This window comes from Megachile rotundata, chromosome 4, assembly GCF_050947335.1.
Source record: "Megachile rotundata isolate GNS110a chromosome 4, iyMegRotu1, whole genome shotgun sequence".
Taxonomy (NCBI): Eukaryota; Metazoa; Arthropoda; class Insecta; order Hymenoptera; family Megachilidae; genus Megachile; species Megachile rotundata.
In genome coordinates, this window is record NC_134986.1 from 11901021 (window position 1) to 11926480 (window position 25460).

Genomic DNA, 25460 nt, shown 5'->3' on the forward strand with positions numbered 1-25460 from the left:
CCGCGGGTACTTTCAGTAAGGCTCGAGACCTCGTAGCGGTTTGTTTTGAATTTCTATTCGAATCGAACAACGAAACCTGTAAACCGTATTTCTCGTTGAAATTCGACACTTCGAAAGTTCGAAAACCAGTGAAAGACAGTGCGTCCGCTCTATTTGTGCTTTCGTCTGTCGTCCAGTTTTCGAAGATCCCAGCGAAATGTAAGTTGAAAAACTTGTACATAACTTGTCGCAAACGTTGGTTACGGTAATGCATGTGTCCGCGAATGATGTATGAGTTTTGTCGAGGAATGTGAACGGTACAAAAGTGATTTCCAATAGAACGTGTATTTCTTTGGTTCTCGGTGTTCGTTCTCTTCGTTCTCGTGTTCATGCTTTCACCGTGTTTTTCTTTCAAGAAAGTATATCGAAGCGGGAAGATCGACTTTTTCGTTAGACCATAATTGTTTGGTAAACACACGGAGTAAGAAGGTGACGTTCGCGAGAGCGGTCGAGGAATTTTTGCTTTTTTGAAGGGGATAAATGAAGGTAGCGTGGGAATCAATACTCTCTACGGCGCGTCGTTGAGTCGTGCAACTAACTTCAGATTGGTTCTTCCTTCTGACGCCCCAACGGCCCTAAGGGTGCGTTTAGAACGAATGACCAACATTAAAAACATTCATTCCGTCTCGTTAAATATAAACGATCGAACTACATGCTCGGTCACAAGTCACATCAAATTAACTCGTTAATACTGCGTATGTGCAACAGTTTCGTATGCCTCTTGCAGTTGTAAAGATTTTTTTCATTATTTATTTATTAAATGTACAACTAAATATCTTACCTTAGAATATTATAAAAAATAATTCATATGAGTTAATTTTAATTAGAACATGCCGAAGTCGAATTCAAACGCGTGAAAGTAAATTGTTTGGAATCGAATCACGTCGAATCGAGAACGCGCCAAATCGCATCGAAATAAATCACGTTAAATTGAATCGCGTTCAGTAGAATCTCATGAAATTGAAATACATTAAATCGATTCGACGAACGAGCATATTTGCAGTGTATTCGCCCAGTGTAAACACACCTTAAAAACCGTGCATCGACCGAAGTTTTGACCGTTGGGTGCCGACGATCAAAACACTGCAGACACGAAAACCTGTTTACAGCGAGTCTCTTCTGAAAATTGAAAATTCCAAGCTGAAATTTTTATGATCGAGAAACGGAGGATAGTTGACTTTTTTTAAAGATATCTTCGATACGCGATAAACGAGGTCACATTTCGATGTTGCAGTGTTTGTTTGTGTAAAGTATGTACTCGTTGGAAACCCGTTACACCAGTCGTGTGACGGTGACTTCCAGAGACGGAATTTTAATTTCTCAATCCTGCTAACGCTTCGTTGCATTCCTGACCGTTTCACTCATGCGTGTCGCCTGCAAACATTTTGTCGGTCTAGTGTGAACACCATAAGCAAAACACTGTGAAACGGAGTCAATTTTCCGTGTATTTCTTTTCGAAGTACTTTTAAATGTATCTTGATCGTTCTCGCTCGAATGTCACCTTGATTAGAAAATAAATGATTCGGCTCATTGAAATATTCAAGCGAAAGCAGATTTTTTCGTGTAGCGTGATTTAGCATTACAATTAGCTATTTAAAGACAGCGGTAATTTATTCGATATCTTATAAATGATCATCGAGGTTTCCGCTAATTTTCCACTGCTTTCCTTTTATCGATATTCACATACTATTTTCATAATTTTGCATAGTATCAATAAATTACATTTTTTCGTTGTTCTAAACATTTCAATATATAAGTGGAAGTTTATAAATAATTTTTCTTTTGTACTACGCAACCGCAATTCAAATTTCCCGCGCGATTGCTTTCTTACGACAGATTCACGAAAAATCGTATATGATAATGTTAATTAAGTTTGAAACGATTAAATATTTTTTCTATAATTATAAATACGTTTTATTATGATAATTGTTTTTAATAACAATTAAAAGTTTGTCAATCTTTACTACAACTTTTACCCTTGGCGCATTTAGCGATGATGCCTCAAAAAGGAAACCGCGATCCACTGTCATTCCATACATAACTCGGGACATTATGCAATCGAAGGTCCTCACAATGTCGTCGCTCCGCGGCAATTTAAATATTGCAATTACATAAAGTCACCAGAACCATAACTCGTGCGATTTTCTTGTTCCGTGACGACCAAGGATATTCCTCGTTTCGTTGTAATTTTCTTTCGTTTCTCCGATCGCAACTGCCAATTTGATAATTTCCTTATCTCTGTTCTTTTGAAGTATTCATTTACTATGCATTTTAATAAAGCGAATATACTTACTTTAATCTCCATAGATTATTTTTCTGTCAAAGTATTAACAGATATAATTATACATTTTAATAAAGTGAGATACATACTGATAAATTTCTTGAGCAAAAATATTTTAGTCATTTTAACGTTTCGTGAGTTTGAACCACGATACAATATCACGGTCACGTAAACCGGAAAAAGAGCAAATCCCACGAAGGTGAATCGAATTTCGCATATTTCTGTTCGCATCCTGCAGCAGAAGCGACCTGATTCCACTTTCGTTCTGTAGCTACGCATCCGCGTGGGAGTTTAGCCAGAATAGCTAGCGAGGTCGATCGATATCTCGAATTCAGCCCCCTCCCTGTATCTCGAGAGATCGTCACGACCTCGAGGGTTGTTGGCCTCGTTTCAACCCCCTCGAGGGATCGGTTACGTACAGGGTGTTCCAAGTGGCCGTTTGAGACGGCGCATAAATTAATCATTTTCTGAGACTGCTAATGAGAGACAAGATAAAGATTGTGCTTTTCAAATTAAAGTGGCGTGGTCCAACAGGTGAAACGTTGTTGCTGATATTACGCTATTGTGTACGTGGTATAATAGACGATATAATAGACTGATCGATTTTAATTAATTATTTGTAAGAAAAGGAGGAATGCGGTTTATGTACTGATTACTTGATGTTATTTAATCAACAGTTATATTATCTAATTCTTCATTTGCATATGTATCTAAATTCTGTGCGTCAATGTTACGTGTTATGTCTATCTCGTTAATTGACTTTTTGTAACTGATATTTCTCCAAAGTATAATTAAGAGCGCATACTTAACTGGAAAGGATCTAACGTTCAAAAGTCGAGTTTCTGTGTGTTTAAAATTGATACTTTCTGGAATGCTTGTTAGCTGGGCTATTTCGGGGTGGCTTCGAGTCACCCCATATGCGGGAGCAACGACTAGGGTGGAGAACTCCTTTACGGGTCATGCAATTGGGTTATCCCGGTTCGCACCCGAGGAAAGTGGCAGCAGCTACGCAAAACACACATCCGTTTCCGCTTGTCGGTCTGAACTTTCCTGTAGGAAAATTTTTCTGTCAACTACGTGTCACTGTCTGTGAATATTAATGTCTTACAGGGAAAAACACCAGGAAGAATACGTCTAATTCATATTAATTTAACTTATTGAAATAAAAATTCATTTTTATTCATTTATGGACGATTAATATATGATTAGCGAATATTGAAAAATTGAATAGATTATAGTTTCGATATAATGACAGTCTTGTGCGAACTTATGCCAGCTTTTGCATAGTAATCATATCAGTGACCGTGCAACTGGTAAAATTATTTGAATAATTTCATATATTTCCAATTTGAACAATTTTTTGTTGATACAGTTACATTGCGATATAACGTTAGTATACGGTAATGTGGTGCTACCTCATTTCCATAGTTCAATTTCGTTTGATTTAATTTAATTATTTGAAGGTGAATATCTCTTTAGTGCATAGGGAAGACTGTAACGTTTAATACTGTACTAAATATGCAGTAGGGATATTCAGTCGAAAATGACAACAGACACGCTCTACTTTAAAGCTCATTGTGTGAACCTTAAAATACATCGGAATTGTAGATGTACACGAATTGGGATCGCATAATATAAATATACACGTACCGTGCACGTGCATAAAGGTTACGTATAAATATCGTGGACGTTTTCAAATGTCACGTTAAATCGCTATAAATGGGTAACAGAAAAGTCAAGAGAAATGTTTTATATTTTTTAATTTGGAAATTTGGGGGTTTGAGAATTGGGAAGTAGGTAAATTTGGAAATTTAGGGATTTTGGGATTTGGAGATTTAGGGATTTAGGGATTTAGGGTTTTGGGAATTTAGGAATTCAGGGATTTAGGGGTTTGGGAGTTTAGGGATTTAGGGGTTTGGGAATTTAGGGATTTAGAGATTTGTGGATTTAGGGGTTTAAGGATTTAGGGATTTGGGAGTTTGGAGATTTAAGGATTTGAAAATTTAGGAATTTGGGGATTTTGGGATTAGGTGGATTAGGAATTTGAGGATTTTGGGATTAGGTGATTTAAGAATTTGGAATTTGGGGATTTAAGGATTTGGAAATTTAGGAATTTGGAGATTTTGGTATTTGGAAATTTAGGAATTCGGGGATCTAGGGATTTGGAAATGTAAGAATTTGGATATTGAGATTTGGAAATTTGGAAATTTGAAGGTCTATGGGAATTGGGAATTGAGAAATTTGAAGGTCTGGGGATTTAGAAACTTAGAAATCTGAAAATTTAGAAACTTAACAACTTGAAAATTTGGAAATTAAAAAATTCAGAAATATAGAAATTTTACAACTGAAAAATTAACAGTTCCCTCACAGTTTTACAAGAAAAAGGAGGCATATGATCCACTACAAGAAATTTTGTAAAAGTTAGATTTTTCTTCTTGACCCAGATTTTATTTTTTAGTTCGTTTAAACACTGGCATTAAGTTATAAAAGCAATTCAAAAAAGTAGGTCCAATTAATTAACTCGTGAAAGTACAGTATTAAATTGTAGAAGGACTTGCAAACTATTCGGAATTTCTACCTCGCTTATTTCTTTTGTCCTTTCTAATTTTTAAATTGAATTGAAAAATAAAAAATAATACGAACCATAAAATCGCCTACTTCTTTAATAGTAAATAAATATCTTTCTATTTCTGGTTCTCCGATTACGTAAAAAATTACCAAAACCTTGAAAAGTTTAAATATTCTCACGTGTGTCGAACGTCATATTTTAATTAACATTGAATTCAATTCCTCGTTCAAAAATACATGAGAAACTACGTATCCATTATTCATCGAAATGTTTGAGAAACTAGACGAAACCAGAAAGGAAGCATTAATTGCACGGAAAAAGAATTAGCAGTTTGACCCGTTTTTAAATCGAGGCTTTAAAACTCCCAGAGTCGTGGAGTTCAGAAGTTCTTTTCTGATTGAACATTGAAGGTATCGATTATTCACGCGCGCAACAGAACAAAGAATATCAAACGCGTGCTCAGCCGGATAAGAAAGGTTAAATAGAATCATGTTGTACATAGTTCGTTCTTTGTATTCCGCGAATACAAAATCGAAATTCGAAGTTAAACAGCGACGAACGCGAGGAAAGTCTATTTTAATGCATATAGCGTGGTATTGCACGTGTGCATGTTACGTTTATTTGGGGATGACGACTTTGGGGGAAAACGTAGAGACATTTAGACGTTGTCAAATTTTTTGGTTTACGAATTTGGGGAGTTTAGAGGATTTTGGGATTGAGATTTGAGGAATTTGAAGATTTAAGGTTTTACATTTTTTTAGTTTAGGGACTTGGGAGTTTGGAAATTTTGAAATTTGGGGATGTTGGAAATTTAGGGGTGAATTTGGGGATTTAAGGTAGATGGGGATCTTGAAAATTTAGAAGTTTGGGGATTTGAGACATTCAGGATTTTGGGGGGTTGAAGTTAGGGAATTTGGGGATTTGAGGAATTTAGGAATTTGGGGAATGAAAAATTGAGAAAGTTGAGGATTTGGGAAATTTAGGAATTTAGGGGGTTAAAATTAAGGAAGTTGAGGATTTGGAAAATTTAGGAATTTGGGGGATGAAAAATTAAGGAAGTTGAGGATTTGGAAAATTTAGGAATTTAGAGGGTTAAAATTAAGGAAGTTGAGGATTTGGAAAATTTAGGAATTTGAACTATTGAAAATTAGTAATTTGAGAATTTTGTGTTCTGAAAATTTAAAAACTTATAAATTCGTAACCTTAAAGAAAATATGAAGTATTTAAAAATTTGAGTATCTAAGCTTTATGAGTTCCTTAAAATTGAAAATTCAAAAATATAACTAACAAGTTTACCAATTTGAAGTATTAAAAAAATTCAGAAATTTAATTTTTAACTTCAAACTTTACTACTTTGAAAATTCAGTAACTTGAAATTTTCTAACTACCCAATTACCTAAACCCACATCTCCCTAGACAATCTTCCCTCAGCTCCACAATCCACAAACCCATTCACCATTAGAAAAACGCGACGGTTTCTATTTTCGCAACAGAAGGTTGCAACAAAGCACCGATGAAACTGTTACTTTTGCAATCGGGAAACGCCTTGATTACTATACCAGTATCAATTAACTCCATCTCTAAGACTGCGCAAGCTCGTCTGAGCGCAGCAGGTAGATAGATTTCCGATGGCTACACGTGAAAGGGTTCAATCGTGGGTGAAATTTTCAATGAAACACGAATTGCTCGATAAAATTACTCGGTGACGTAGTTGCAGGTTGCATAGAATGAACGACAAAATGGTGACGTAGCAACTAAGGTGTAGGAGACTTGTGACGTGGTGAACGATATTTTTAGAGGAGAATGATGTGCAATATGACCGCGTTTGGTTCGAAACCTTTTTTTGTATGAACGATTGCAGTTGGTAACGACTTTGGTATATTTATACCACAGGTAGATCTTCGCAATCAGGACAGACTATGTCTTTGAAACTTGTAGGTAGAGCAAAGTAGAGCAAAACAAGGAGTTTACAACGATGGAAGACTATTAACCCCTTGAGTCTCAACCACTAAGTCTTGTACATGATAAACTTTACTCGAATTAATACGCTTTAATTTGGAGTTGAATTATTCAAGTTCATCAGGATAATCAACGATTGCACAACACCAAATTGGCATAACATTTAAACTTTCTTTATCTGTTTCAATATTGCAGCTGTGTCAGTTCTGACGCACCTGACAAATCATAGTGTAAGGGTTACACAAAAAATTCCTTTATGGAGTGAAAGATTTTCGTGTTTCTTTTCTTATTCTTTCTGGCCTTTGTCGAAGAGAAAAATTTCGTGTGCTACATCTGCTTTCGAACTTGATTTAAACCCTTGCACTATTTTGACGAGTCGTGACTCGTACTTGGTGAACAATTTTAGTGGAATATGCTCTAATTTGGAGTCCAAGTTCAAAATTTGTATAGTCAATGATTGATACCAAATTGATATAACATTTCAACTTTGTTTTAATATTGTAACTATTAATTCTGACGCACCTGATAATAGTGGGTTAAGTCCAGATTGAGGACAGAATACTTCCAACGTGATTTTTGAGATATCTACAGGAAAATTGATATTTTCCTTGTTTATCGTTTGTTGTTTTGGTCAGTACGGCTTCTAAAAATATGCAGATATGCGACTTCGTAAGTCCAGTATTTTGAAACAATATTTTGCCAAAAAACAATATTTTGTCATGCTTTTTTTGTTCAGAAATATTCTTTAGACTTGTACGGACTCTGATTTTGTAATTTCGTTTTAAAAACATTTTACAAAATATTTCTTTTGTTTGTTATAATACCTGATTGTGCGATGAGTATAATAAATAATGTACACGGTTAACACTTTAGCTGTCGCGTCATCCACATATGGCTTAAATTTCCATACGAATGTACCACCTATTTTCTTTTAGAATTACGTAACTGAAAATACTCGTACGTACTTAGAGTTATGAATAATAAATATAGTAAATATTGTGCAAATACTTGCTAATAATTGTTACAAATAAGGGAACTGACTCAGAAAATAGTCTCAATATTTTTAGCGTTAAAATTGTTTCTTAGTTTACGTTAATTTTAATTTTATATTCTTCCATTTATTAAAATTCGTAGAGTGCATTCGAAAATAAACGAAATATCAGATCTACAGGTTCTAACTCCAGAAACATTCACTTTTAAGGTTAGCTACCGTTGGATTAACCCCTTGAGCACCTTTTAACTCCTTTCACGTGACGAGCTTCTAAGATTAGCTCCAAGAACGCTTTCGCCTCTTTTGACCCGTTAGTTTACGAGGAAAACGGGTTCGCGAACTGTTGGCAAGAATCCCGAGACGATAGTTGGAGGAGTTCACGTGATTCAGTATTTTTATTTTCTTAGGCTATCCCCAGAATAGAAGAGCTTTGAGAAAAGAGTGGATACGTGAGTACAGTGACGAGTAGGCTTCCATAGGGAAAATGGCGGTGTAATGCAAACTTAACGCGAGTTTACCTAAACTTTAAATTGAAACTTTGTAAATTCATTCATTTTAAATTCGTAAACTTTGAGTCATTCAAATACTAAATTTTATAGATCTCAAAATTCCATAGTTCTTAATGTATCAAATTCTCAAATTTAAAAATTCCTAAATTTCAAACTTTTTGATTTATCAAAGACTGAAATTTATAAATCTTTGAATTTCCAAATTTTCAATCTTCTATGTTCCTAGAGTCCCAAATTCTCAAATCCCCAAATTCCTAAATTTCCAAATTTTCAATCTTCCAAATTTCTAAATTTCCAAATCTCTAAATTCCCAAATTTTCAATCTCTCAAGTCCCTAGAGTCCCAAATTCTCAAATCCCCAAATTCCTAAATTTCTAAATCACTAAATTCCCAAATTTGCAATTTCCCAAATTCCGAAATTTCCAAATTTCTAAATTTCCAAATTCCTAAATTCCCAAATTCCTAAATTCCTAAATTTCCAAATTTCTAAATTTCCAAATTCCTAAATTTCTAAATTTCCAAATTCCCAAATTTCCAAATTTCCAAATTCCTAAATTTCCAAATTTCTAAATTCCCAAATTTCCAATCTCCCAAGTCCCCAGAATTCCAAATTCTTAAATCCCCAAATTCCCAAATTTCCAAATCACTAAATTCCCAAATTTTCACCTCCCAAAATTTCTAAACCCCCAAATTTTGAATTCTTCAATTCCTCAAATTCCCCATATCCCAAATTTCCAAAATCCTAAAATTTTCAAAATCCCAAAATTTCCAATCTCCCTTTTCTCAATCTTCCACCTCTCCAAAACTAAAATTTCCAACTACCTAAATTTAAAATTTCCCAAATCGTTAAATTTCCAAATATTTCTATTAGTCTTGTTATTAAAGTCTCGTTCAAACAAAAGCTTGAACGTGCTTGTATTTGCATAACGCACAAGGGATATTCTATAAAAAGCATACCCCTTGTGTTTGTATCGATTTCCAGTTCTCTTATGTACATATAATCGAAAATGTAGCACGCGCAGCTATAGAACTTCGTTTTGTATTCTTCGCGTTAAAAATAATCCCGTTATTTTTAGAAGCAACTATTTTTACAATTGTATTACTGTTGCGTTCAGGAACGTCGCAGTGACACGTGACAATACTTCTCCTTACCGATTTTCATCCTTTTTTGTTCGTTTTCGTACTTTCATTTCGAACCACATGTTTTGCAACTTTACACGAATGATTAACATATTTTTTATATTGTATTTTATCTTTTAGACACCAATTATTTCCGTGATTCTTTAATGAAAAGATTTCACTCGAGGTTTCGTTAATTATACGTGTGATCAAATTTAATTATACATGATGATATTTAATTATACGTATGATCAAATTATACTTGATAATTTAACTTAACTTCGGGGCTTTTAATGTAATTTAATAAAAAATCGCCTGACGAAATTTATCATTCAATCATTTCGTAATTTATTAATTAAACTTTGAACCTTTTTTGAACCGCGCTATTAAAACTTCGTTTGTGTAAAATTGAGTTTAAAGTTTCTTTAGTCTGATCATTGCGATAATCGTTTCGATAATTATTTAAATATCGTTTCGATTAAATGATGTGTTTCGATTATTTGATAATGAAATTTGCAATTTTAGAAAGTGGAGTTTGAATAGAAACAAATTTTAAAATGTAGATAAATTTGATTTAATTACATTTTAACAAAAAAGAAAATTTAACAAGTTTTAATAAATTTTTTTTTGTTAAAACATAAACGTATAACAAAATCAATTGAATTGATTGATGAAATAAATTTATTATATTTAATAGATGTGTTTCATTTATCAATGCAATTATTTAGAAAATTTTCCAATCGATTTATTACAAATGAATGTTCATATAATATTAACATGAAAGTTCCGATTCATTTATATTTTACAACAACCTCGAAGTTATCAGTTTTAATTTAAAAACCGTATTGGCATTTGCAAATAAACTAATAGAATAGTGATGGAAAGCTGATCAAACAGTGGACCCCGATAGACCTTGTTCATCTCGTTTTATGTAAAATACGGAAACGTTGTTGGCGTTTCGTAAACAAGTGTCACTGTTAGATAATGAATCGATTTTGAGTTCATCGATCGACGTACACAAAACAGTGTTTGAGGAAATTACGTCTATGTAATTATTTCACAGGCCGAATTGCGTACATTTGCGTTCAGTTGTGCAAATTCGATCTGCGTTCTATCTTTTTCAATCCCTGTTATTTATTCGTCAAGTGCGTCATTTGAAAGTTATCTTCTACTATAATATTGAAACTAGTATAGAAAGTTGAAATGTTTTTACTATTTTATGATTGGTGATTATTTTTTATTGTGTAAAATATATTTGGACTTTAAAATTGAATTGATTTCAAATTGAAGAGTATTCAAAATTTGAAAAAAGAGTTTAAGATATTTGAACTTTGAGTGCGTCACAAGTTGAAGTACGATAAATTAATTTTCGAACAATAATTGCAAATAATTGCAATTCCTCTCCTTACATAAATTTGATTTAATGTAATTTAAACGAAAAATCTGACTTAATATTAATGAATATTTTACATTGTTACATTACATAATATTGTACTATACTTACATAGAATTAATCAAACGACCTCGTGAATAAATAAACAGTCCAATCATCGGTAATTTCCTTTCGAACACTGTTAATGGAATCCCCGTTTATCTTAATGAATGCAGGCAAATTAACACAGGATTTCCCAAAACTTTGATTGCTATCTTCATTTTAACGAATTAATAATGAGTTTGGATATTTGGCGTGAATATATTGCTTTTGATTACAGTTGGACATTGGTCGAATAATTTTGAAACGAAGGTTGTTGGAAATATTATATTCGAAGGTTGAAGGAAATTCGTACGTTTGCATATTAACAGAAAGATTTCTAATTCTGGGATTTGAATATTTTTGAATTTGAGAATTTGAAAATTTTACGATTTAGTAATTTAAAGAAAGAGAAATTGAAAGATTTAATCATTTGAAAAATATAAAGATTTATTAGTTTGAGAAATTTGAAGATTCAGTCATTTGAGAAATTTGAAGATATAATAATTTAAAAACGTGAAGATACAGAAATTTCAAACCTAAAAATTAAAAAACCATCAAACTATCAATAATCCCAAAAATCAAATATCCAATAATCCCAAAATCGAAAACAAATCTTTCCTCCTACAAATAATAATTTGAAGCGGCCCGGGAATTCAAATGCAAGTTGCGCGCGCAACCTGCGTCCGAACTGCGCGCGCACCTCAGACTTGCGCGCAAAATTCGAACCGCCATCCATCCACGAAACTATTTCGCATACATAATTAAATTCTCCGCCATTTGATTGATCTCCCATTTCGTAATGTCGATTTCATAAACCAGTAAAACGGCAAGTTAAATAAAAATTTCATAAGCCACACGTTTGTTTCGTCTGTTTTCCATTTGACGCGTCAACGGAACGCGTCTTGTTTCATAATAACCGTGTAATCGGCTTAATAATTACGAACATCGTGCTGAACAAAGCCGATAAATACTTTATCCTTGACGTCATCCAGTGTTTGCAACAGTAAGCATTTCTTATTGAATTCTCTGGAATAAATACGCGTAATGAGTCAAGGAAAATATTTGTGCATTCTTAACTTCCGATCGAGAAGGCAATGACACAAAAACATGTACATATGTGCACCACTACATTCTCTTTGCTGAATGTTTGATCTTCTGACACCAAGATACTTCATATATTACACTATGGAACGAGTCAAGGCATAAAATAACGCTTCGCACGATTTATTTGCAACTCATAAATAATTCATACACTCTTCCCATAACATTACCCGACGATAAATTTATTTGTACTTTATAACCGACGCTCAAAATTAACGAAAATTACCGGGGAACAAATTTCTAAATTTCATAACCCATTTCATAATCGACTAAAAAGCAGTGAAAGGTCTTTCCTCGATAATTTCCCTAGAAATACCTCACAGATGACTGTACAAGCTATCAAATAACTGTTTGAAGTTTTCATCGCGATATTGTCCTGAAACGGTTCATTTCACAGAGTGCTTTCTACCTTCATAGTTCCCTTTCGTTCTCGATTATATAATCTGTTACGCGAAGGGAGCTCTTCAGTTGATCAAAATAAAGGATTCAGAGCATGTCTCGCAATCGCATTGAGCTTTCTTTCTACGGAGAAAGTAAAAGTTGTGTGTTCCGTGCCAAGGCGAGATCCGCTGGTGAAACTTATCGCGGTTGTCCTTCGCGGTTCGCGTTCGTGTGCCACATTTCTGAAGTCAAGTACAAGTCTGGCTTCCCTAGGGAAATATCGCAATCGGGCAAGAGGACACTTGTTCATTTTAATGAAGCTTTAGATATTGCAAAATGTTGGGATATGGAAGTTCAGGTTCTTAGGATATGGAGATTTAGGGATGTGGAAATGTAGGATTTTCTAGATTTAGAAAGAGAATTTGAGGATATGGCCATTTTGGGAATTTTTGTACGGTTGGAAATTTTAGAGACTAGGGTTAGGGAGAATTTTGGAGTTTTGGAATTTGGGAATTTAGGAATTGGAGTGCTTCAAAATTTTGGGATATAGGGATTTGGGGATGTAGGAATTGGGAATCTTGGGATTTGGGGATCTAGGGATTGGGATGTGTAGAAATTGGGTGATATAGGGATTTGGGGATTCAGGAATTGGGAATCTTGGGATTTGGGGATCTAGGGATTGGGACGTGTAGAAATTAGGTGATATTGGGATTTGGGGATTCAGGAATTGGGAATCTTGGGATTTGGGGATCTAGGAATATAGGAAGCTTGGAATTTGGGCATCTAGGGATATGGGAAGCTTGGAATTTGGGGATCTAGGAATTGGGACGTTCAGAATTTTGGTAATCTAGGAATTTGGGGATCTAGGAATATAGAAAGCTTGGAATTGGGGCGTTCAGAATTTTGGTAATCTAGGAATTTGGGGATCTAGGAATATAGAAAGCTTGGAATTGGGGCGTTCAGAATTTTGGTAATTTGTGGATTTGAGAATCTAGGAATTTCAGAGCCTAGAAATTCGGTAATCTAGGGATTTGAACATCTACGAATTTTTCATTCCAAAAATTTAGAAATGGAGTTTTGAAATTCAAAAATTTTGTATAATTTAAGAAATTATTGGTTTCGAAGTTTTAAGGATTTACAAATCTAGAATTATGAAAATTTATGAACTTGAAAATTGTCAAGTTCACGCATAAAGAGTTATTTACGAGTTTAAGATTCGTCTAACGACGTGTCCTTCTAGTTTTGTATAGACTTTTCTTGCAGTGATTTGCATTGTCTTTATGATTATTTATTTTTTGTTTCAGTTCTAACTCATCAAAACAGTAACAACAACAACATGTCTGTAACTACGTCTGTACAGCCCGCTACTGAGAGTCTCTCTCGCCATGGGTAAGTTGCTTTTTCAAATTTATTTCCCCTTTTCAAATATTATTTACTTAACCCTTCATTGCATTGCATTACAATTATTCTATAATAAAAAGTATCATATAAAATTTTTATATTTTGTTACTAATAGTTAGTAAATCAATTGCAAACTTTTTCATTGTACTTCTCAAATAACTTAAATAACTTTAAATAATTTAAATAATTTCTTAAAATGCATTGTAAAATTTTTTATTTCAATAAATTATTTAACTAGAATATATCTATTTATTATTGATAAATTTTCTTAAATTTCCTATTATTAATCAATTTTTCCATAATAAGAAGTTACATGTTAGAATGTAAAGACCCTCTTTCCATAAATGAACGTAAAGCAATGCTCGGTAATCTTTAAAGTCCCCCAACTATTTCTGACCCCGTTTATTCGATTGATCTACTTTTTCCCCTCGCCAATTTGTCGCTGCGAAATGCGTTAGAGGCGCCCAATGGTAATACCTAACTCACAAAACGGTACATATATGACAGTAGAAGCGGAGACATAGCGAGGTCGATTTGCGGAATTATATTATTAGAGCTGTATTATTCGTGGAAGTCGCTTTTGCATAATGCAGCCACTTTGACGATGTGGCGCCTGTACTTGTTACGTCACTGTGCCTGAGAAACCACGAAGGACATTGTTCACATTCTCCATTCTCATATATCCTGGATTTGCTAAATTTTATGTATTCACTCTTTCCTCTAAAATTTTTCCTTAATCGTTCGACTATAAATGTGGTTTGTAAACCACATGCTAAAATTATTAGTCAGAGTGTGGGATATAAATAAACTAATTTTTGCTTATATTGAATAGTAACAATTTTTGCTTATATCAAGTAGTAACAATTTTTGCTTATATCAAATAGTAACATTTTTGCTAATATCAAATAGTGATTTATATACCACTAAAAATAAAATAACTACGAAAGAAATTGTTCAGATAGAATATTCAGTAATAAGATTAAATTAAACTAACCAGAAGTTAAAGAATCATCTTCCACCCTTTTGCTTATATCGTGACGCACCCGTGACGCACATTATAATTCAGACACAACAAACTAAAATATTTACGACATGATTGACTCTGGAATACCAATTATAATTTGCACAATCATGGATCCTTGAATCCAAAATGCGCCTAACATTTCGACTTTCCTTGTTTGTCTTAACATTACGTCAATAATTCAGTAGCTCTGACGCGCCTGCCGAAAAATCATAGGTCAAGGGGTTAATTGACACATATTTTACCTTTTACTGAAATGTGGCTGCTAATGTTTACAGAATTATTTTTAACATTATATGATAGTTTACTTTATTATACTTAACATGGTATGATATTATATTTAACATTAAATGATATTATATGTACCTCTATATGGTACCTATATCATTAGATTACATCACTAGTTACAATTAAACCAAGCTACATTTCAATAATAAAAAATTCTTTAAATTTTCAAAATTTACAAGAAATTTATTTTACAAAGTAATAGAGGTCAAAGTGACACTTGCTTTAGAGGATTCTATATTTTAATATTTTTTATTTTATTGGTCCATAAATTTATTACAAGTAGCTGCAAATTTTTCCTCCAACAGGAATCGTGATATTGCATTATGCTAACGTAGGGAGAGAAACCTCGACCGAGATTCGAACCCGGATCTGTTTTGCTCGTTGACCAACAATTAAATTATTCGGGTCATCGTTGATTTCTTTTTCTCGAGCCTCGTATTCGTGGTGGTGGTTGTCGTTTTGTAGGTGCCAAGTAAAGCTTACAATCGGTTACGTTATAGTGCAGAGTGAACTAAAAATTGTAGTATATAGAACTTATCTTGTAGTTATTAACATTTTGGGGTCAATTTTTTTAGTTTTTATTTAGGTTATTTGTCGAGTAAAGCTTTAGATGCATTTTGAAGGTGCTGTACTCTCAAATTTCTATATTTTTAAGTTTGTATATTTTCAAATTTTCATACTTTAAACTTTCTATATTTTCAAGTTACTATATTTTCAAGTTTATGTATTTTCGAATTTCTGCATTTTCAAATCTCTGTAAATTCAGCTTTCTATACCTATAAATTTTCTATAATTTTCATATTTTTACAATTTCTATATTTCTGCAGTTTACTATTATTTCCTTATTTCTACAATTTTTTTAAATTTCTATATATGTACAATTTTCTATAATTTCTATATATATACAATTTTTTATAATTTCTATATATGTACAGTATTCTATAATTTCTATATTTCTACAATTTTTTACAATTTCTATACATGTACAATTTTCTATAATTTCTATATATGTACAATTTTTAACAATTTCCATATTTCTACAATTTTTTATAATTTCTACATATGTGCAATTTTTGACAATTTCTAAATTGCTACAATCTTCACCAACTTCTATATTTCTGCATTTTTTAGAATGTCCATATATGTACAATTTTCCATACTAGTTTCGCTTCTATTTCAAAACACTCTCTCACCAACTCCTTACGTAAATACCATAAAACAACACGTACGTCACACAAAATTTTCCTCGCTACTCCAATACTAAATTCATTACATCGATCATCATTAATATACACAGCGACAAACGTAATTAAACTACATCCGTATCGAACACCGTGTCGATCAAACTTCACGGAATGAAATTTTTCCGTCGATTGAAAATTCGCTCGCGAAGTCCGCGTTTTTCTCACGGTTCGAAGCGCGAAGAACCTTTGTTCGCTCCATCGCGGTTAATTAACGCTTAACGTAAGCCGGAAATTCTGGAAATTGCTGCGTGCCAGGGATAGAACAGGAGAGAGAAGAAATAGAGAAAGAAAGGAGGGAACGATTTAATCCTTTAGTCTATCTATCTACTACCTACACGGTCACTTTGTTTCCCGGTTAATGATGTGCGCGCTGCGTAAGTTAATTCCACGTGCGGAGCGTACAAAGGGCACTCGTACACGATCATATGTCGACGTAACCTGGCCTTCTTCGATAAAACTCGAATCGTACTTAAATGTAACATTTAAACGGTAAATTACCGTTCTCCTTTAATTACTGCCTTAAGGTATATGTAGCGTCATTCATTGATCCTTTATCGATTACTCAATATAGATCTGAATCTTGTTATCTTATTTCGTTAAATTATCTAATTTTTAGCTTATTTATATATTTTTAGTATATTCTTTATTTTATTCTATCAAGAAGGATACGTGTTATTGGTCGGTTTGGTGAAATAGCGAAGTTCAAAGTATTTTATTAATTAATTCAGAAGATTATTTTTTACTGACGTATTAGCTAAGATAATATTAAAATTGAATCAATTACTAGTCTTATATGGTGAGGTATTAAACATATAACTTTGTATAATTATTTGTACAAATTGTTAAGAAACGTACATTTGGAATTTTTTGGAAATTTTGGATTTTTGAAAATTTGGTATTTTAAAATGTTTTAGAATCTTTGAAAATTTGCAATTTTTAAATTTCATGAAATTTTTTAACATTAGCAGTTTTAATATTTTTGGAGAACACTGTAAATGTGTCATTTCAAAAAATTTTACATGTTACAATTATTTAAAATTATTAAATTAAAAGTTTTTTAAATGTTGATATTTAAAAATGTTTTGAACCCTTTAAAAATTAGAAATTCTACAATTTTTTGCTTTTTAAAAATGTGCAATTTTAAAATTCTAAAGTTCCTAGCAATTGAGGTTTTACAATTTTGTAATTTTTTAAAAATTTGAGATTTATAAGTTTTGAAATTTTAAAACTGATTCATACAAATGTTTGAAATGTTTCAATGTTAAAAAACTGAATGTTTGAAACTTTCAAAATTTCCATTTTATCTCTTTGTAACGCAAAATTGGTCGTTGGAAGATGGACAGCAAAAACGCGCGTGTAGTCCGCTAATTCTCGTCGATTCCAATATTTGCGCGTCATTCCGCTTTACACGCGCGCGTAAAACTACGCAAACCATTTATTACGTTCCTGTTCACGTTACTATCACGTGAACCGAACGTTTTTCATCCTGATTTCCATATCTGCATATGTTGACACTGCGTATTTTACGTGTACGTGGTGATGCGTTGGTTTAATTGATTACTTGCATCGTTTACAAAAATTACAATTCGAAATTCGACATTTTTCTTGAGAAGAGTACAAAGACATTTGAAAGCCTTGGAAATCTTGATCTTTCACAACTCTTTGGTATCATTGTTTGATAAGTAAGTGATAGATAACGTTATTTGATGGGATTTAACTATCATGAAATCAAAATTTTAGACGTCATTTGATTTATTTGTATGTACTGACTTATCTACAGACACTTATGTTTTATGCATAAAAATTTGCCTGTGAAGACTTCTAATTTAGAGGGGAAAATTTGTGTATAAAAATTTGCAATTTATATGTAAAATTTTATTTAACAAAATGTATAATTTATGTACAAAAATTTATATATAGAAACTTTTAATTTGTATGTAAAAATTGATCTATGAAGATAAATTCAGAAATTAAGAAGTTTGCAAATTTAAAAATTTGGAACAATAGAAGATTAGAAGAAATATTAAAATTACAATACATAGAAATTGAAAAATTAAAAATATAAAAATTTGGAAATTTGGAAATACAAAAATTTAGAATTTGAAAATTTAAAGATTAAGAAATATAAAAATTTATAAACTTGTAAATGTAACAGTTTTGAAATTAAAAATTTGGAAATTGGAAAATTTATAAATGTAACAATTTAGAAATTTATAAATATAAAAATTCGATTATAAAAAAAGGGTTGTACCGATATATCTTAAAATGCTAACTACCTCATAGTCCATTACGACTCCCCCCACCCCTCTGTGCAAAGTTCCCATCGACGGACACTAAACGTTCGAAACACCGTAAATATACTCATAGTGTTAGAAACGCGCTAACAAGACGTCAAAAGTGAAATCTTGAAGACGTACCTCATAGTCCAAACATAAGTTTGAAAGCAAGATATGTGTATTTACCGTAAGCCTCAACCGATTGAGAGTCATAACGGTAAGAATTCATCACACGGACGAAACTTGTGCATAAACAGATGTGTGTAACGGTCAGCTAAAAAAAAGGAGTATAAAAAAAGAACCTTGGTACCTCTTATTTCTTCCGGGTTTAACGTTCGAAACTGTTCAAGGTTATTATCTCGTGACTCGATCTTCTGTAACAGCTCGATCAGATTTTGTATTTTCGATTACTTTTGCAAATTATTAATCGAACCTCGTAGATAAGATCTTTTAATTATCGAACATTGTATACTTACGCACGTACCTATCTATCGCGAGAATATTTTTTCTTGGAATTTTACTGAATCTCTGTTATACGTGCTTTGTTGACTTTGAACCTTTCTGTAGGAAGATTACTGGATGCGAGTGTGAAATTTTTAGATAAGAATTTGGGAATTTTGGATTCTGGGGTTTAGGGATTTTTAGGTTTGTGGATATAGGAATTTTGGAATTTGGAAATTTAGGGATTTTAGAATTTGGAAGTTTGGAGCTTTTTGGATTCAACGATTTAGAGATTTTTGGATATAGGAATTTACTGGTTTTTGTATACAAGGATTTAGGGATTTTAGAATTTAGAAATTTGGGAATTTTTGGATTCAGGGACTTAAGAGGTTTGTGGCTATAAAGATTTGTGGATTTAAGAATTTTTAAATTTGGAAATTTGATAATTTAGTAATTTGGGAATCTGAAAATTTAGTAAACTGCTGGTTTCAGTTTTAAGATAATAGTAATTTTCTGGTTTGGAAATTTGGTAATTTAGTGATCTGATGCTTTGAGGATTTAGGAATTTATTAATCTGGTGGGTTGGTACTTCAAGAATTTAATAACTTGGCTACTAGAATTTAATAACTAAAATAACTAAGGACGAGCTTTATAATATAGTAACATGAGTTAGAAAATTAACTTTTAAATTTAGGAATTATTTAGTATCTTACAAGTTCATAAATCCTTACTTGAAAAATTCATTAATATTTCCAAGTACACAAACCATTATAATTCTTACAACCATCAAAAACACCACAGTATAAAGAAAAACAGCAGTATATTAATTAGCACGGTATTCGTCTTGTAATTTTCAGGAGCAACATCTCTCTGTCCTGCTATAGTTCATGCGGGAGCGTTGACGATGGCCTCCAAGGATCTCACCCTCAGTACCAGGACACGATCCTTACAATCGAGGAACTTCGCGCTCAACTGAACTCTTGTTTCACGTGAGTTTCGCGCCACAATTTCTAACTTCCTCTATTTTTTCAATCTCGATTGAGTAAACGGAAATGCGATAACGTTAGCCTAACTAGTTAACGATAGTCGTAACACTCCATGAAATTTCATACGTTCTTATCGTGTCACGTGATACGCACTTGTTCGACGTGTTTGGCGAGATGGCCCGATAAAAGTGACGCGACTGTTTCAACGTCGGCTATCAGAAACAATTAACCCGGCTGGGCCTTCCCTTTATGTAATTTTTAATATAGGCCATTAAGTACGCGATTTGCCTTGGGCTATTGACTCCTAATTGCTTCGCAGTCCTATGCGAATTTTCTGTCCCAGTTGTCGTCTCGATGTACTCCATCTTGACCCAGACCTATGAAATGTATAGAGAGGTAATTCGATCAAGGTTATGGGTACTTGAAATTATTAACGGGACACTTTTGTGTGTTGGATAATAATTTCAATTTATTACTTTGAATTATTTTGAATTTCAATAATTCTTATGAAGTATCTAAAATAATTTATTATTTAAATTGAAAAGTCTCTAGCCCCCTTCTAAAATTGCTAGTTCTCAAATTTACTGAATTTCTGAACTACGAATTTTTACAATTCCAAAATCAAGCAATTTTAAATTCTCAAAATTCTAAATTCCCTAAGTCCCAAAATTAAGAACGTCAAAATCCATAGAGTTCAAAGTTCCACGGTTTCAATATTTCAGAATTTCAAATTCCTTAGATTCCAAATTTTTAAAAGCCCTAAAATCCATATTATTAAAATTCCAAAGCTCCTAAGTTACTACAATTTAAAAATTGCAATGTCCCTAGTTCCAAAAATTCAAAAATTCCTTTTCCCAAAATTCCAAAGTCCCTAATTCTTAAAATTAAAAATCCCTCCTTCCCAAAATTCCAAAATCCCCAGACTTAAAATTCCCGAATCCCAAAATCTTAAAAGCCCAAATTCACAAACAATAAAAATCAAAACAACACATAGACATAAAATTAAATTTAAAAAATTAATAAATATCGACGATATCGATTAAAACCCCAGCGAGTTTGCCGATTGAACCATAAAATTTATTAATGATATTCATTAATCCTTTATAAAATAATAATGCAACGCAAAAGCTCGCATGAGATACACTGAACCTGCGGTCGATGTTGAACTTAAAGACATTTTAAGACGTAACCTATCGGCTTTACAATTACTTCTACATCATAGCTTTATGATTATACATAAAAATAGTATATTAAAGGGCTACATTCTTCATTGATCCCGCGCCTTGTTACTTAACTTTATTTTATAAAGTACATAATATATAGCACTTCATGTATGAGGGACACGATATCGAACGTTGTTAATTTCCGTTGCTCCCATATTCTTCTAATCGATACGCGTTCTTTGACCAGAGACCTTTAACATTATGTTCAGTAGGAAAGTTTTATTGCAATGTGAGTTACATATCAATTTTATGTAAATTATACGAAATTCAAATATGGCGCCATTAGAAAGGGTTTCTTTAATGCTAACATGACAGTTTTTAACACGTTGAATATTACATCAATGATTGACACTTTTCGTGCAGACAACAACAGTTATATCAGTAAAATGAAACTAAAAAATTTACCTTTACATTATCACATTATGAATGTACTTAAATATTTCTTTTCAAAAAATTTTAAGTCAGCGATTTTAAATCTGACGAGTTCTTTATTCGCGTGTCACTCAACGTGTTGGGATTTCTGCCAAGCACTAGTATTCCGTGTCTCAATTCTGCGTATTCTATGGTCGACGCAGGTGCGTTCGGTACAATAGTCTTGACCAAAGACCCTTCTTTTTATTACAGATGCGGTGTCTCGTGGAGCGAAGAACACGTCTCTCTTGATTGCAGCGAGTGTGGTGGTTATTCCCTTCAGCGGCCGTGCCCACTTTGCGACGGACGTTGCCGCACCTCGTGGAAACGCGACCTTACCATGGTAAACATCTACTTATTTTCTTGTTAACGAGGGTGCACACCTTCGTAAACATACGAGCTCAAAAATCGCAAAATCGTTGGTGTTCACATATTTGCTATGGAAGATATTTACCGTGGAAGAAGCATATTCGCTTTCGATTAATATCGACAAACATAAAGTATTGTAATGTTAATACATTGATATATCTATCGACGGGTAATTGCGATCGTTTGTTCAGAAACAAAAAAATCATTAATCGTTGGATGAAAGGTTCTGCGTAAGTCGCAACATGGAACAGTTGTGCTTATCGATTTCGCAAATGACTTCACAACAGCTTCGTGTTACCACGAAGGTCATATTAAACAACTGCTTTGTTCGTGATAAGTTCGATCGTGTGTAAGTTGTCGATAAGAGTAAGCTTTTAATGTCAACTCGCGATAGGGTTTTTATCGTTCCCTCCTCTTAATCGATAAATTCTGCAGATTGGAGAGGTTGCAGTCGTGTTGTAAAAATGTTAAGACCATAAACAATTTGAAAAGAACACGCGATATTGTGTGAATGAGCCTTTAAACCGCAATTTATTTGAACAAATAAATTAATGTTAATTTCTTAAATTTCAGTCCCACGCCAGTGGTAAAGCAAGATGGATCGGCGAATGTGGACTGAGTTGTGGTCCCTCCCTCGAGGAACCCCTGGTGCCTGCATTGGAAAAATTACGAGCCACCTCGTGAACGGTGTACAGCGACGAATGTATTATAGAAAGACGTCGTTGTGATGCACCGTCAACCATGCACAAGACTTAATCCATCACCATCCATATAGCGTCACCCCAACACCACCACCACTACCATCACCACCACCATGAGCGAGTCGGAAAACGTGTGAATGTGGATTCTGGATGCATAAATGATACATTATGTTCCTGCGGAGCAAGGACGGACACGACATCTGACAATGAAACAAAACCGTTCTTCTCTCCGATAGCTTCCATTCGACGATGCATTATGTATCACGAACGGTCGATTGGCAAGAGGATCTTCAATAGAGCTGAAACGAACGTCGCCGATTTCATCGTCATCATTTGAATTAAAGCGCCATCTTGAATTGACAGCGGAACGTCGGGTAATTGGAAAATACTGATTTCGTTTTGACTCGTCGCTGGAGTTATGGAGCAGCTTTAATCGAGCGACATTTTCCTTTTTTTTATTAATGGAGATTGGGACGCGTTGATTTATGATCAACTATAAAGGAATATTGATCTCTAGAAGCCAGCAGTTTCGAAGAAATCAGGATATTCGAGATGTCCAAGTTCCCGTGTAAGAGCGTATGATAAAAATACCATATTTGCGCTGTAAATCATAGTTTGTTTGTAAATTGTAATCGAGAAACATCGATGCAATATCGCATTTCGGTCTCGTTGTATTATTGTAAATTTTGGATTCTATTTTGATTGAAGTACACCCGGGCACAATGGCTTCCTTTGGGTAACGACGACTGTAGAGGAACGAATCTCTGTTTAATTAAATTTTATAAATTTAATTCTGAGAATTAAGTTTATATAAAAACCATGAATCTAGAAATTCCAAAATTTATAAATATTTAAACTTGTAAGTTAATAAATTGAAAATTGTGTCAGTAAAAGAATATTAAAGCCTCATTCCTCTACATCGCCATTTTTTCGGAAGAAGTCTATCATGTTTGCTATTGTACAAAGCTCTGTGGCAAAGTTAAGACATGCAATCTGGTTCCTAGAACATGATTCTTTACGAAACGTTGATCTGGTTAGTAAAATGATGTCTCATTTTAAACAACTGACCAGTAAATTGGTAGAACTGTATACTGTTAAGAAAGTTAGTAATCAGGGTTGTAATCGTGTTTCGTTATTGGTGCAAGGTACCTAAACCGACTTGGTATTATGCGTTTTGCTGAAGTGTTGCGGATACTTCTATAAAAGAGTCGTAGAATTTCAACAAAAATAGTTTGAAAAATATACACATACACGTCACTGCATTTTGTGAAATCATAACACGTATCTTGTTTTTTCACATTTAGCTTGTAATGAATTAAGTTATGAACTTCTTATTTTATAACGAATGTAACTTTGGTCTCGACGAAATGCACAAGAACATTCAAATCTTAAGTAATATTTTATGCGATTGAAAGGGGAAGCGAGTTTCTCTTATCCGGTTCAATGAACACTTTAATATAAATTACTTCTCCCAGTATTTCAAAGATAGATAGATTTTTAAAGGATATTAACATCTATACAGAAATGTGTATGTAATTATCCATGCAATGTAAATGATTATTAAATCAAAATCGAAAGCTAAACTTTAATATTAGACTGACTAGAAAAAATATGTAATTGAAAATATACAAAACTTGCGCAAAAAAATTAATTTGTTAAATTTTCAACTTAAACGAAATTGTAAATGAGAACCTTTTTGTTTAAAGTATAGTGAATTGTCGCTATATAGACCTGGATTGAATCAGCAGGAGTGGACAAAAATATATAGAATATTCCATGTAAATGGAATTCTTTCCATGCAGTGATTTTAAATTTGGAAATTTGGAAATTACTTATGTCTATATGTATATAACATTCCCTGCCTCAACGGGCCATATAGCGAGACACTGTATCGAAGTACACGTGTAAAGTAATTAGCAATCTATTTCGTTGTTATATAAAATTTGTATGCTAAGTTGTATACGTATAATAAGAACGACGTATGTCTTCGACTGGGATTGCATTTCTGAAAGTTGGTGCTAAGTGCCAAGAGACACAAAATTAGCCTAAGAAACAGAACTAGGTGAAAATATCGGTCAAAGTGAAAGCTAGTAAATTGAACTCCTTTTTACAAGTTCTGCAAATAATAATTCCGGATAATCGTATAAGAAGTAATTTTATTGTAAACTAGATTTTAAACTTATCGAGTAAAGAATAGCAAAAACATGTCACTCTATATTTAATGTTCATCACGAATGTATTTTTACTCAGTTTTTTTAGCTAAGCAACGCGCGTACACGTAGAGCTCACGCGAGAGGAACGATCAAAGAGAAGCATTTATGTTGGTGCGAATAATAATCGTCGAATTTAATTCACTTCATTTTTCTAAACGTTTTACTCGGACGTTTGCGTTCATTTTTATAAACGAGTGTACATCTGTACGCGATTCATTCGAACATTATGTGTATTCTTTGATGATGTAACGTTTCGTATGTGAACACATCTTCATCAAGTCCATACTCATTTTAAATTAAAATGTAATTTGTAACATTTTCCGAAGTATTAGCCCAGCGATAAGCTTATGTTCGATGCTTTAGGAAATACGTTTGGTAGCAATTTTTATTTAATCCATAAAAGTCTTATTTATGATCGATACGTTAAAATTAATATGGGTTTAATAAACAATGTTCGTCAAGA

General features: G+C 33.1%; 1 protein-coding gene across 1 annotated transcript; it reads left to right on the top strand.

Annotated features, from left to right (window-relative positions):
• Pino (protein pinocchio) lies at window positions 1-25460 on the top strand. Its single transcript, XM_003706703.3, has 5 exons — window positions 1-198; window positions 13728-13812; window positions 19952-20083; window positions 21928-22057; window positions 22657-25460. The coding sequence occupies exons 2-5, from the start codon at window positions 13760-13762 to the stop codon at window positions 22765-22767; spliced, it is 426 nt and encodes a 141-aa protein (XP_003706751.1). The 5' UTR covers window positions 1-198; window positions 13728-13759; the 3' UTR covers window positions 22768-25460.

Bases quoted from the DNA above. Each gene is read 5' to 3' on its own strand.
- Pino (XM_003706703.3), top strand. From the start codon at position 13,760: ATGTCTGTAACTACGTCTGTACAGCCCGCTACTGAGAGTCTCTCTCGC. The intron at 13,813-19,951 runs GTAAGTTGCTTT...TGTAATTTTCAG, and splicing joins GAGAGTCTCTCTCGCCATGG to GAGCAACATCTCTCTGTCCT. The intron at 20,084-21,927 runs GTGAGTTTCGCG...TTTTTATTACAG, and splicing joins CAACTGAACTCTTGTTTCAC to ATGCGGTGTCTCGTGGAGCG.